Below are 14,053 nucleotides of genomic sequence, written 5' to 3'. Positions count from 1 at the left end.
GAAGGAGAATGAGGCAACAGAGGATGAGATAGTTGGATGGCATTACTGACTGAGTGGTCATGAGTTTGAGCAAACTCTGGAAGATAATGAAGGACAGGGAAGCCTGGCGTGCTACAGTTCATGAAGTTGCAAAGAGTTGGACAAGACTTCGAGACTGAACAACAACAACTTCTCCAGTAGCATATTGGACACCTTTGACCTGGGGGCTCATCTTCCAGTGTCATGTCGTTTTGCCTTTTCATACTGTTCATGGAGGTCCATAACATTGTAAAGGAGGCTGTAATACAAGAAGGCAAAGTGGTTGTCTGAGGAGGCTATACAAATAGCTGAGGAAAGAAGGAGAATGAAAGGCAAGGGAGAAAGGGAAAGATATATTCAACTGAATGCAGAGTTCCAGAGAATAGCAAGGAGAGATAAGAAGGATTTCTTAAGTGAACAATGCAAGGAAATGGAAAACAATATAATGGGAAAGACTAGAGGTCCCTTCAAGAAAATTGGATATATCAAGGGAACATTTCATGCAAGGATGGACATGAAGAAGGACAGAAACAGCAAGGACCTAACAGAAGCAGAAGAGATTAAGAAGAGGTGGCAAAAATACAAAGAAGAACTAAACAAAAATGGTATTCATGATCCAGATACCCATGATGGTGTGATCACTCACCTAGAGCCATACATCCTGAAATGCGAAGTCAAATGGCCCTTAGGAAGCACTACTACAAACAAAGTTAATTGAGGTGATGGAATACCAGCTGAGCTACTTAAAAGCCTAAAAGATGTTGCTGTTAAAGTGCTGTACTCAATACATCAGCAAATTTGGAAAACGCCAGTGGCCACAGGAGTTTTCATTCTAATCCCAAAGAAGGGCAATGCCAAAGAATGTTTAAAATACAACTGCTCTCATTTCACATTCTAGCAAGGTAATGCTCAAAACCTGTCAAGCTAGGCTTCAGAAGTATGTGAACTAAAAATTTCCATATGTACAAGCTGGGTTTCAAAAGGGCAGAGGAACCAGAGATCAAATTGCCAACACTGGTTGGATCATGGAGAAAGCAAGGGAATTCTACAAAAACATCTACTTCTGCTTCATTGATTACACTAAAGCCTTTGATTTTGTGGACCACAGCAAACTGTGGAAAATTCTTAAAGAGATGGGAATACCAGACCATCTTACCTGCCTCCTGAGAAACCTGTATGCAGGTCAAGAAGCAACAGTTAGAACTGGACATGGAACAATGGACTGGTTCAGAACTGAGACAGGAGTAGGACAAGACTGTATATTGTCACCCTGCTTATTTAACATATATGCAGAGTACATCATGTGAATGCTGGACTGGATGACTCACAATCTGGAATCAAGATTGCCGAGAGAAACAGCAACAACCTCAGATATGCAGGTAACACCCCTCTAATGGCAGAAAGTGAAAAGAAACTAAAGAGCCACTTGATGAGGGTGTAAGAGGAGAGTGAAAAGCTGGCTTACAACTCAACATTCAAAAAACTAAGATCATGGCATCCCGGTCCCATCACTTAATGACAAATAGAAAGGGAAACAGTGGAAGCAATGACATTTTATTTTCTTGGGTTTAAAAATCACTGTGGATGGTGATAGCAGCTATGAAATTTAAGGACCCTTGCTCTTGGAAGGAAAGCTATGGTAAACCTACAGATGATAGTAAAAAGCAGAGACATCACTTTGCCGACAAAGGTCTGTATAGTCAAAGCTCTGGTTTTTCCAGTAGTCACATACAGACATGACAGTTAGACCATAAAGAAGGCTGAATGCCGAAGAATTGATGCTTTTGAACTGTGACGCAGGAGAAGACTCTTGAGAGTCTCTTAGACTGCAAGAACAAACCAGTCAATCCTAAAGGAAATCAGTCCTGTATATTCACTGGAAGGACTGATGCTGAAGCTCCAATACTTTGGTCATCTGATTCAGAGGGCCAACTCATTAGAAAAGACTTGATGCTAGGAAAGATCGAAGTCCAAAGGAGAAGAGGGAGTCAGAGGATGAGATGGATGGACACCAACACCGACTCAATGAACATGAATTCGAGGAAACTACGGGAGATAGGGAAGGAAAGGGAAGCCTGGCATGCTACAGTCTATGGGGTCACAAAGATTTGGACATGACTTAGTGACTGCACAACAACACGCAATGTGAGTTCTTTGAGGGCTGATATATTTTAATTTTTATTATATATTGGAGCATAGTTGATTAACAATGATGTGTTAGTTTTGGGTGTACAGCAAAGTGATTCAGTTATACATGTATCTATTCTTTATCAAATTTTTTCCACTTATGTTATTACAGAATATTAATCAGTGTTCCTTGTGCTATACAGCTGGGCCAATATTTTTTTTTTTTTTTTTTTGCAGTATCACTGGTTTCTAAATAAACAAATATTTGTTAAAATATAAATAAAGGAAATCTCCAGAGGATAAGTTTTATAGAGAAAATAATGAACTACTTTTCATTTCACCCTGTATGTAATATATATGTATGTTATATGTATGTATGTATATGTATGTAATATATATGTATGTTATATATAATATAAATGTATTATTTTGGACATTAAAATACTAGTGCTTATGCTATAGCATATGTAAAACTTGTAAGAAATTATTATTTATATATATGTTTGTAGGATGGTGGGAGATTTAGAAGCTATTTTTTTTCACATCTGTATATGAGTAGTTTTCTCAAGAAAAATGCATTTTTGTGGGGATGCCTAGATACATATGGCAAAGATAACAGTGTCCTCATTTCGTATCTCCTTTAAAAAATTCACAAGGTAATATTCATGTCTGTCTTCATTTATTTACATGATGTGAAATCCTGAGAGAGATCCTTGTGCACCAGTGGAAGCTGTCTTTGGTAAAATCATGAAGGACTGGGAATCCAAAGGCTTTCCCCTTCCCCTACCTTTATTTCACCAAGAAATTACCTCTGAATCCTCAAAGGTCATTTGACAAACAGTTTTATTTCTCTGTTCTACATACTTTGGCCCTTGTATGTAGGATGAATAGCAAGTATGTTAATTTATGAAGTTAGATCCTCATCTACCTGTTTAATCAGCAACAATTTATTATGCTCTTGCCATGTGCCAGATACACTGTCGCAAGAAGAGTTCTTGTTCTTTTACTATTTTGTCCTGGGAGTCTGTGCAGATCACCTGCCTGTGTCATTTATAATATGATATGATAATGCATACTTTCCTGGGTCAAATTTTGTGAGGATCAGATGCAAAAGAAACTTCTAATATAAGAATTTGAGAGAGAGATTTTTCATACCATAAAGATATTTTTACAGTTCAGTAGCTGAGGCTATCATTCATCCCAACCCAGGAATCAATGTGTCTCCTGCATTGCAGGTGAATTCTTTACATTTTGAGCCATTGGGGAAGTTCCATAAGATATTGCCATAAAATAACTGATTGTTTAGAAAATGAAGATTGATTCTTAGATCCTGAGATTATTATTGCTTTTATTGGGATGGTAATCTGAGACTTCTTTCATGAGAAGTATGAAATGAGAAACAAGTTAGAGTGTGAAGATATTGTTTTCATAATATTTATTAGGTATTTAAGGCTATTTGAGGCCCAGATATAATATTCTTTGGAACTAAACACATGAAGACAATTTTAAAAAGTCTTGTCTTATATAAAAATGATGGAGAGAGGTGAAGAGCAATTTCATTAAACTGTATTTTTGTATCCATTTTTGAAGTGAGTGAGCATTTCTACCTGTATTTATGACTACAGTTTACGAGTCTCATATGTATCTTACATGAGATTTGTTGAAATCAACCTCTGGTAATATGCAGTGCTTTTATAGTTCACTGCAGCAAATGGAGTGACAAGATCCTGAAGGCTAAAGAGAAAAATTATCACAGAGAAGCAGTCTCTCTAGGTTCTCATTCACTAATAATAGTAATTACTATGCTTATTGAGTATTTTTCATGTGCCAAGAAATCTCAGGACTTTACTTTTATGGATGTATATAATTTTCCCATCATCATTATAAAGTCAATTTTATTATCATTCTACTTTATGGTGAAGTATAAAGAGTTTGAGGGATTTGAACACGGTCATTTGGTGAAAGGGTTATGATCTGAACACAGACTGACTCTGGGGAACTTGATTAAATATTACAGCATATAGTCTCTCATCCCAAATCTAGTTTGGCTTAGTGAGAGCTAACAAATAGTGGTTGTGGTAGAAATGGGGAGGAGGAAGACACAGAGTGGATAAGACAAAGGAGGGAAAATTATTTTATCTTCAAGTTCTGTGACTCAGGACAAATTATAAATTGTGCATGATTATCATGTGACACCACTAGTTTTTATAACACATGTACTTAAAATATACATATTCACTCTTCATGTTTCTCTGACTTTATGGTTCCACATATAATTATTTCCTAATTTTCGGTGCCCCCAAAACTTGTGAGGGATGCAGTGTTTTCTGTTTCTCATAGCACCTGGTACACGGTGGTCACACAAAAAACATTTCAAACCCATTTAGTCACTCACTGACTAAATGGGTTATTTGAAGTCACATCATGGGAAAGGTTTAATGTTATGAAGAACATTCCAACAGTCACAGTTGTTAAATCTAAGAAGGGGGCCAGCCTGCCTCAGAATCTTGGAAATTCAGTGTTTTTAGAACGTAAAACATACTGCAGAGATTTTGCCAGGGATACCAAAGAAAGGAAATATAAAAAGATGATCTAGTTGGACTTCCTAATTATACATATCTCTGATTTTCTGATTCTACCAATCCCATAAAGAATCATTTCCCATTTTAAAAATAATATTATGCAGCATGAATTGGATATGGTCATAAATTAGCATAATTGGTATAAACTTCTTCTTTCCTAAAGTGAAAAAAAAAAAAAAAAACCTCCTAAAGCTGGAATCTTGGTAAGGTGAATTATATTTGAACTAGTCTACAAAAATGTAGGCAGGCTTCCCTAAAATTATTAACTATTACATTAAGTACTTCGATAAATATAAAATGAGACATGTCTCTTGTTTTCTTTATATTGATCAGATTGCATTCTCTCTTTATATGTCTAGAAATAATTTTATTGTGTATAAATGAACCAACAATTCCCCATATGATATATAGAGAGGGTCTATTTTTCCACTGTTAGAATGATTGCTAACTCTAATCTAATCAAGAATAGATTTCAGGCAGAGGATGCATTGAAAACTTGTTAAAATGCAAATTATTCCAAAATTGGCCCTATTGCTTCAGCATAGACTTTATATGCATCTGATTGAGAGCAATGTAGGTGTTTGTATTTCCAAGTCTGAAACACTATGATTTAGTTTTCAGTCAGAGTTCCCTGTATTAATATTTGCTAGATATATGTTCTAGAAATGAGATAAAACTACATTGGATGTTCAATAAATGGATGCTGAGTGAACAGAGAAATAATTTCAAAAATCATTTTACTCTTTTCTTCAAATGAACTAGATTAAAAAAAGGAATATTTACTTCTTATAGTTTTACATAGTTGACTGAAAAATGAAAGGAGGCCTTAAGAAATTTTGCCAAATACCAACAGGACCATAATTCTAAATTTTATGACTAATTCCTCCCTCTATATTTTTATTTCCCTTTCTATATACCAATGCCCTATTCTCCATGTATGTCTCATATGAAGAGCATTGATAGGCAAAGGTAGGTATCAGATAGGAACTGTGGTTTTTTTCTGAGCATATATAATTGTAACACAATGAGACATTGACAAAAATAAAATGAAGTAGATGAAATAACATAAGGCGAAGAAAACCTTTTGGAATTAATGCTGATGAAAGTACAACTTTGTGAACTTTAAAAATGTGACCTTTATGGTATATGAGTTTTATTTCAATACAGCTGTTATAAAGACAGAATGCTAGCCACTCTTACATTATTTTTACATAAACAGAGGTGCCAAGAGAACTACATTCTTTGATGTCTCTTCCTCCAGAAATTTAAGATTTCCAAAATAAAAACCATCAGTGACTACTTACATTTGCTTTACAACTCAGCCATGCAAATTTAAGACATGGCATCTTTGTTGATGCTTTAAAGTATGTCTATCTGTTATGTTATAGAACAAATGTACCAGTAAGGTGAAAAATAAAACCATGCAATCATCACAGAGCCTCAACCTTAAGTATATTTACTGGAGCAGCAAAAAGAAGAAAAGAATTGGGTTTCAAAAGAAAGCATCAAATGCTCATGAATTCTATAACCATCTTGCAAGCACAGCATCTGGAACTGCACTGATAAAAGAAGGGAAACAATGAGTATACCCCAGCTTCATCTGCTATAACCAAAGTTGTGATGGCTCATGGGTGTAATCAACTTACCCGGTCAAGAGCTGCTTTCTCCAGTTCATTTTTTGCTACAGCTAATTTTTGTTCCAGATCAGTAAGCTGTTGGGCCTGTAAAATGAGAGGTAAATCTTTTTTAGTAAATTCTATAATCTTCCCTCTCCACTTTAAATATCTGTCATTCACGGCCAAAGAATTTAAAAAAAGAAAAAGAAAACTATTGAAATTCATTTAGAATTCAGGTTAAATATATCCTATTATGTGGTCATTTGTTTAAGCTGCAGAAAATGTTATTCCAGATGAATATGCACTAAATGCTTCACTGGATCAAAACATCTAGTTGCAAAGTTCCAGCTTAAATCTTTGAAAATATTTGTGATACAGAACCATCAGTTGTGTTTCTAGTCATTAGGGACTAAATATTGCCCATCCCTAAATCTCACGTTGAAGCTCTACATCCCTTTCCACACACCTTCTTAGTGTATTTGGGGATAAAGCCTTTAGGGAGGTAACTGAGGTTAAATGAGATCATAAAGGTGAGGCCCTAATCCCATAGAATTGGTGTCCATACATGAAAAGGAAGAGATACCAGAGATCTCTGTCCGTCATCACAAAGAGGCAAGAATCAGTGTAAAGTTACCATCTGCAAGCCAAAAACAGCTCTCACTAGAAACTGAATCTGCTATTACCTTAATTGCAGAACCATGAGAAAACAGATTCTGTTACATCACCCATTCTGTGGTAGTTTGTTAAGGTGCCCTGAGAAGACCAATACAATAGTATTCACTCTAAAAAAAAATTTTTTTTTTAGTATTACATGAATACAATTCTTTCCTACCATATCTCTGTATCTTTGCAAATATCACAACTGTATTGTTAAAAAAGACTCAGATTTGGAAGACCTGCTCTCAAGTCCTGCCTCCACCTACTGCTGATTACTGTATATACTAGTTATATACTTGATGAGTAGATGCTCTGAGGGCTCACAAAGGGCCTGCTGCTGCTGCTAAGTCACTTCAGTCATGTCCGACTGTGTGAGACCCCATAGACGGCAGCCCGCCAGGCTCTCCAATCCCTGGGATTCTCCAGGCAAGAACACTGGAGTGGGTTGCCATTTCCTTCTCCAATGCGTGAAAGTGAAAAGTGAAAGTGAAGTCGCTCAGTCGTGTCCGACTCTTAGCTATCCCATGGACCGCAGCCTACCAGGCTCCTCCGTCCATGGGATTTTCCAGGCAAGAGTACTGGAGAGGGGTGCCACTGCCTTCTCTGCAAAGGGCCTGCAGAAGGGCCCAAATCCCTCATTCTCAGAGCCTCTCTCTACCTCTCACTTTTGCCCTTCTCCTACATTTTAGCCAATGAAAATCCTTTAAAACTGGAAGGAACAAGGCTTGCTCTCATGTTCTTGTGAGGCAAGGGGGTTGAGTTCACTTGGGAGAAATCAGAAGAGGGGGCTTATCACTTCTGCCGTGACCAGGACATCCCCACTCTGGATCTCCATCCTGGGCACTACGGAGCAAGGCTATGTACAGCCAACCAGCAAAGTGCCTATTTGTCTGTTGCTCTTCGTTTCTCTCCCTCACAGTCTGGTAAGCAGCACCCTGCACCTCTGTCCTCAATTAACCTTTTTTTTTTTTTCTTTCCCTAGAGCAAGCCCTAGGCAGGAGGAGAGGGTGAGGGTATTTTTCTTGATTATGAAAACCTATATGCATTCTTTAGGTGCATGCATAGTTTTCATCCCCTAAATTGATTGGTGCTATTTTCCACACTTGACTCTCTTGGAAAATTATTTTCCTGTAGGTAACTGTAGTCCTTCAATAGTAACCTAATCATGTACATGAGCACTTCTAAACATATAGTACTGTTTAAAAATAAATCATTCTGAGTAAGAGAGTGAGTGAGAGAGAGGTGATGAAGAGAGTTGTTTCCAATTTGAGGCATCTACAAGTGAGTGGACACTCAGACGCTCTGAATACTGGACTCCCCTTTGACCTTGTCCTCCTCTTTCTGATCACCTGACCCCACATCAGGAGGGCTTTGGGACTATAAGACTCAGTCTTGCAATCCTGGCCTGGGCTTGGGCCACCCTGCTGGCCCTGAATCATGGCTGCCCTGGTTCCAGCCACATTCCTCAACCACAGAGCACTCCAGACTTGCCCTCTGACCGTGCCTGCTACCATGGGCACTGCCAGAGCTAGCTTCTGTCCCTGGGACTGAGTCTCAAAGGAAGGAAGAAGAGTTGCCCTTCTATCCCAGTTTCTAGGCCTAGGACAGGAGTTAGGGAAGATACAGAGGGGCAGTGACTGGGCCTTAGTGGGACAGTGGTCATCCCACACCCCCACTGTGGCTGCAGGCTCTAGGAGAGGTCCCTGGAACTTGTGTGTGATGAGGGCAAGAGTGTCATCGCCAGCCTCAGTGCCAATTAACCATCTTGGTCACCAGCCACCCAGAAATCCTCTATGTTTTGAATTCCTTTTTACTCCCACAAAGCACCTCATGATGTTTTCGTTCTCAGGGACCCCTTTGGTGGGCAGCTATCCTCCTCATGATGCTGCCATTCTTTATCTGCAGTCTAGAGGGGGTCTGCATAGATAGAAGTCCTCCTGCCTCCATCCCTCCCCCTCCACGTGTGGGTTTCAGCCCAAATCCTGTCATTCAAACTAGGGCACTCTCACTGAAGGATGAATTCAGGGTGGACAGTGATACGGTGATTCAAGGACCCTGTTTCAGAACAGGTGGGATGGATTCCAACAGAAAAACCACATATGCCTTCAAAAGCTTATTGCTATGATTTCTCAGGATTTCAAGTATTTACTTCTACTAAGAACTCATTGAACTTGGTAAAATCTACCCAAGATCTCTTGGTAGATCTTTGGTCTTAGTTTTGAAAAGATCAGCTACTGGATTAGATAGGTATTATTTACAAAATTATAGAAAATAAAAACGGTTCTGTGAGTTTTAAATCATCAGAAGACCTATGAAAGGCATCAGAGTTTATCAGACAGTGAATTTTATCTGTTGTAAGTCATTTATTTTCTCAATTTAACTCCCATAAAAAAAATGGGTAAGGTTACTTAAGGGGAGGTAGTCATGAATCTAGAGTAGCTTTCACTTACATCCAGTCCATTGAATAAGTATCTATGAAGTGATAAATCTTTTTTCAGACTAAGAAGGAAACGTCATCTATATACAGAGGTTGAAAATACATATGAGGTAGCAAGCATGTAAAGTGAAATCATGAGACTCTAACTGCCAAGCTGAGAGTGTGTGTAAACTGCAGCAGAGAACAGCAGAGGGGTTTTTCATAGTGGCCTGAGAAGTCACAGTGTTCTTCCTCATAAGACTAACACCAAACGAAACTGTAACAGTTAATTTTTATATATTTTCTCATTTGAGATTTTTCACACGAAAGGCTAGAGTCCATATAATGATTCTAAATTTACTTAAAAATTATGATGCTCCACAACTCAAGTTTATATAGACCACAAAATACTGGAACCTCATTTGGCTCTGGCATCCAGGCTCTTCAGTCTGGAGCTGTTCCTAGCTGTTTTTCTCAAGGATCTACCTTAAAGTGGGTAAGATTATAAAGGATGAAATCAGTGCTGTATTTACAGCAAAAATCATATTTTTTTTCTTCTAAGAAACAGGCATGCCTAGTCATACATGCATGAAGTCATACTGAATGAAGGAAACAGAAAGGACATGATGTTAGGCAGTTGCATTTTATCTGAGATTTCAATGAACCATTTTACAAAATTTTGGCAAATGCACACATCTGCAAGGTTCTAATTCATTATTCATACATCATGTGTGTAATTCAATATTTCTGGAAATTCACTAGGACAAGGATTATCTTAATCCTTCCTCACTTCCTTCCCTCTAGGTAAGAAAATCTAGTTACCTTCTTTTTAATTTTTTGGTGAATTTCCCTGAGGTTTTTGGAATATGAAAGTATTTACAACTCAAAAGGACCTGAAACAACTTTAACACTAAATGTATTAGAAACTTAAACATAAATAAAAAACATAAGGTCTATGGAAAACATATGTGTCTTTAGAATGGGATGTGAAGGTAGATCATGGGTGCTGAGAGCAAAAGGAGGCATTGGTAATGGGGCCTATGGAGCTCTATCCAGTTGTCCGGACTGTGCTGCAAATTTGCTCCAAGACTTCTGGCAGCCAGGTATTAAAAACAAATTGATAAAAAGAAAACTACAGGCCAGTATCACTGATGAACACAGATGCAGAAATCCTCAACAAAATTCTAGCAAACAGAATCCAACAACATATTAAAAAGATCATACATCATGACCAAGAGGGCTTTATCCCAGGGATGCAAGGATTCTTCAATATTCACAAATCTAACAATGTGATACACCACATTAACAAACTGAAAGATAAAAGCCATATGATTATCTCAATAGATGCAGAGAAAGCCTTTGACAAAATTCAACATCCATTTATGATAAAAACTCTCCAGAAAGCAGGCACAGAGGGAACATAACTCAATAAAAACCATATATGATAAACCCACAGCAAACATTATCCTCAATGGTGAAAAACTGAAAGCATTTCACCTAAAGTCAAGACAAGGGTGCCCTCTCTCACCACTACTATTCAACATAGTTTTGGAAGTTTTGGCCACAGCAATCAGGAAAGAAAAGAAACAAAAGAAATCCAGATTGGAATAGAAGTAAAACTCTCACTGTTTGCAGATGACATGATCCTCTACATAGAAAATCCTAAAGACACCAACAGAAAATTACTAGAGCTAATCAATGAATATAGTAAAGTTGCAGGATATAAAATTAACAGACAGAAATCCCTTGCATTCCTATACACTAACAATGAGAAAACAGAAAGAGAAATTAAGGAAACAACTCCATTCACCATTGCAATGAAAAGAATAAAATACTTAGGAATACATTTACCTAAAGAAACAAAAGACATATATAGAAAACTATGAAACACTGATGAAAGAAATCAAAGATGACACAAGTAGATGGAGAAATATATCATTTTCATGGATCAGAAGAATCAATATAGTGAAAATGAGTATACTGCCCAAAGCAATCTATAGATTCAATGCAATCCCTATCAAGCTACCAATAGTATTTTTCAGAGAACTAGAAAAAATAACGACAATTTGTATGGAAATACAAAAAACCTCAAATAGCCAAAGCAATCTTGAGAAAGAAGAATGGAACTGGAGGAATCAACCTGCCTGACTTCAGACTATACTACAAAGCTACAGTCATCAAGACAGTGTGGTACTGGCACAAAGACAGAAATATAGATCAATAGAACAAAACAGAAAGCCCAGAGATAAATCCATGCACTTACGGACACCTTATCTTTGACAAAGGAGGCAAGGATATACAATGAAGAGAAGATAATTTCTTTAACAAGTGGTTCTGGGAAAACTGGTCAACCACCTGTAAAACAATGAAACTAGAACACTTTCTAGCACCATACACAAAATAAACTCAAAATGGATTAAAGATCTAAATGTAAGGTCAGAAACTATAAAACTTCTAGAAGAAAACATAGGCAAAACACTCTCTGACATAAATCACAGCAGGATCCTATATGACCCACCTTTCAGAGTAATGGAAATAAAAGCAAAAATAAACAAATGGGACCTAGTGAAACTTAAAAGGTTTTGTACAATGAAGGAAACTATAAGCAAGATGAAAAGACAGCCTTCAGAATGGGAGAAAATAATAGCAAACGAAGCAACTGACAAAGAATTAATCTCAAAAATATACAAGCAGCTCATGCAGCTCAATACCAGAAAAGTAAATGACCCAATTAAAAAATGGGCCAAAGAACTAAACAGACATTTCTTCAAAGAAGACATACAGATGGCTAACAAACACATGAAAAGATGCTCAACATCACTCATTATCAGAGAAATGCAAATCAAAACCACAATGAGGTACCATCTCAAGCTGGTCAAAATGACTACTATCAAAAAGTCTATAAACAATAAATGTGGGAGAGAGTATGGAGAAAAGGGAACTCTTTTATACTGTTGGTGGGAATGCAAACTAGTACAGCCACTATGGAGAACAGTGTGGAGATTCCTTATAAAACTGGAAACAGAACTGCCATACGACCCAGCAATCCCACTACTGGGCATACATACTGAGGAAACCAGAATTGAAAGAGACACATGTACCCCAATATTCATTGCAGCACTGTTTATAATAGCTAGGACCTAGATGTCCATCAGCAGACAAGTGGATAAGAAAGCTGTGGTACATATACACAATGGAATATTACTCAGCTATTAAAAATAACACATTTGAATTAGTTCTAATGAGGTGGATGAAACTGGAGCCTATTATATAGAGTGAAGTAAGTCAGAAAGAAAAACACCAATACAATATATTAATGCATATATATGGAATTTAGAAAGATGGTAACAATGACCCTATATGCAAGACAGCAAAGGAGACACAGATATAAAGAACAGACTTTTGGACTCTGTGGGAGGAGGTGAGGGTGGAATGATTTGAGAAAATAGTATTGAAACATGTATATTACCATATGTGAAATAGATCACCAGTCCAAGTTCAATGCCTGAGACAGGGCACACAAAACTGGTGCACTAGGACAACCCTGAGGGATGGGATGGGGAGGGAGATGGGAGGAGGGTTCAGAATGGGGAACACATGTACACCCATGGCTGATTCATGTCAATGTATGGCAAAACCCACTACAATATTATAAAGTAATTAGCCTCCAATTAAAATAAATAAATAAATTTTTAAAAACCCCAACAAATTGTTGCCTCCAAAATTGCCCATATCAGAGAGAGTAAACATACCAGAGACATAGATGGGGCAGGCTTTTCCAAGCAACAGGTTCTAATACAAAGTTATAACAAATAGATATTATAATTCAACTCAGAATATAATTTTTCCCCCCAGGAGCCAAAAATCTAGTCCAAAACTCACAATTCATCTTAAACCAAGTGTAACACCTAAGCTACATTGATGTGTATGTGTGTGTGCTTTCCCACCAAGACACAGAAAGTAGCAGGAGCAAGTCAAAACATTGATTTTTCCCAGAGAGACAAATACCATATGATATCACTTATATGCGGACTCTTAAACATGACACAAAGGAACTTACCTATGAAACAGAAATAGACTCACAGACATACAGAATAGATGTGTAGTTGCTGAGGGTACTGGGGAAGGGATGGATTGGGAGTGTGGGATTAACAGATGCAAACCACTGTATATAGGATGGATAAACAACAAGGTCCTATTGGATAGCACAAGGAACTATATTCAATATACAGTGATAAACCAGAATAGAAAAGAATATGAAAAAGAATGTGTATATATAGGTAGGTGTGTATATATATAAATGTGTATATATATGTGTGTGTATAAATGAAAATGTATATATATGAAAATGTGTATACACATATATCCCTGGAGAAGGAAATGGCAACCCACTCCAGTATTCTTGCCTGGAAAATCCCATGGACAGAGGAGCCTGACAGGCTACAGTTCATGGGGTTGCAAAGAGTAGGACATGACTGAGTGACTTCACTTCAAATCATGTATAAATGTATGTATCACTTCAATTCATGTATAAATGTATGTATGTGTGTGTGTGTGTGTGTATAGACACACACACACACACATATATATACATACATATATCTCACTTCAGTCATTCAGTCATGTCCGACTCTTTG

General features: G+C 37.3%; 1 protein-coding gene across 1 annotated transcript in view; it reads right to left on the bottom strand.

Moving 5' to 3' along the window:
• Positions 1-14,053, bottom strand: part of LUZP2 (leucine zipper protein 2) — a 476,247-nt gene that overhangs the window by 49,941 nt on the left and 412,253 nt on the right. Inside the window, exon 6 of the mRNA XM_061158485.1 lies at positions 6,374-6,448. Within this exon, the coding sequence (XP_061014468.1) occupies positions 6,374-6,448 (75 nt within the window). The remainder of the gene's footprint in view (positions 1-6,373; positions 6,449-14,053) is intronic.

The sequence above is a fragment of the Dama dama genome, chromosome 2 (genome assembly GCF_033118175.1).
Source record: "Dama dama isolate Ldn47 chromosome 2, ASM3311817v1, whole genome shotgun sequence".
Classification (NCBI taxonomy): domain Eukaryota; kingdom Metazoa; phylum Chordata; class Mammalia; order Artiodactyla; family Cervidae; genus Dama; species Dama dama.
Note: the sequence above shows the minus strand (reverse complement) of the source record. Positions and strands in the feature narration are given on the sequence as shown.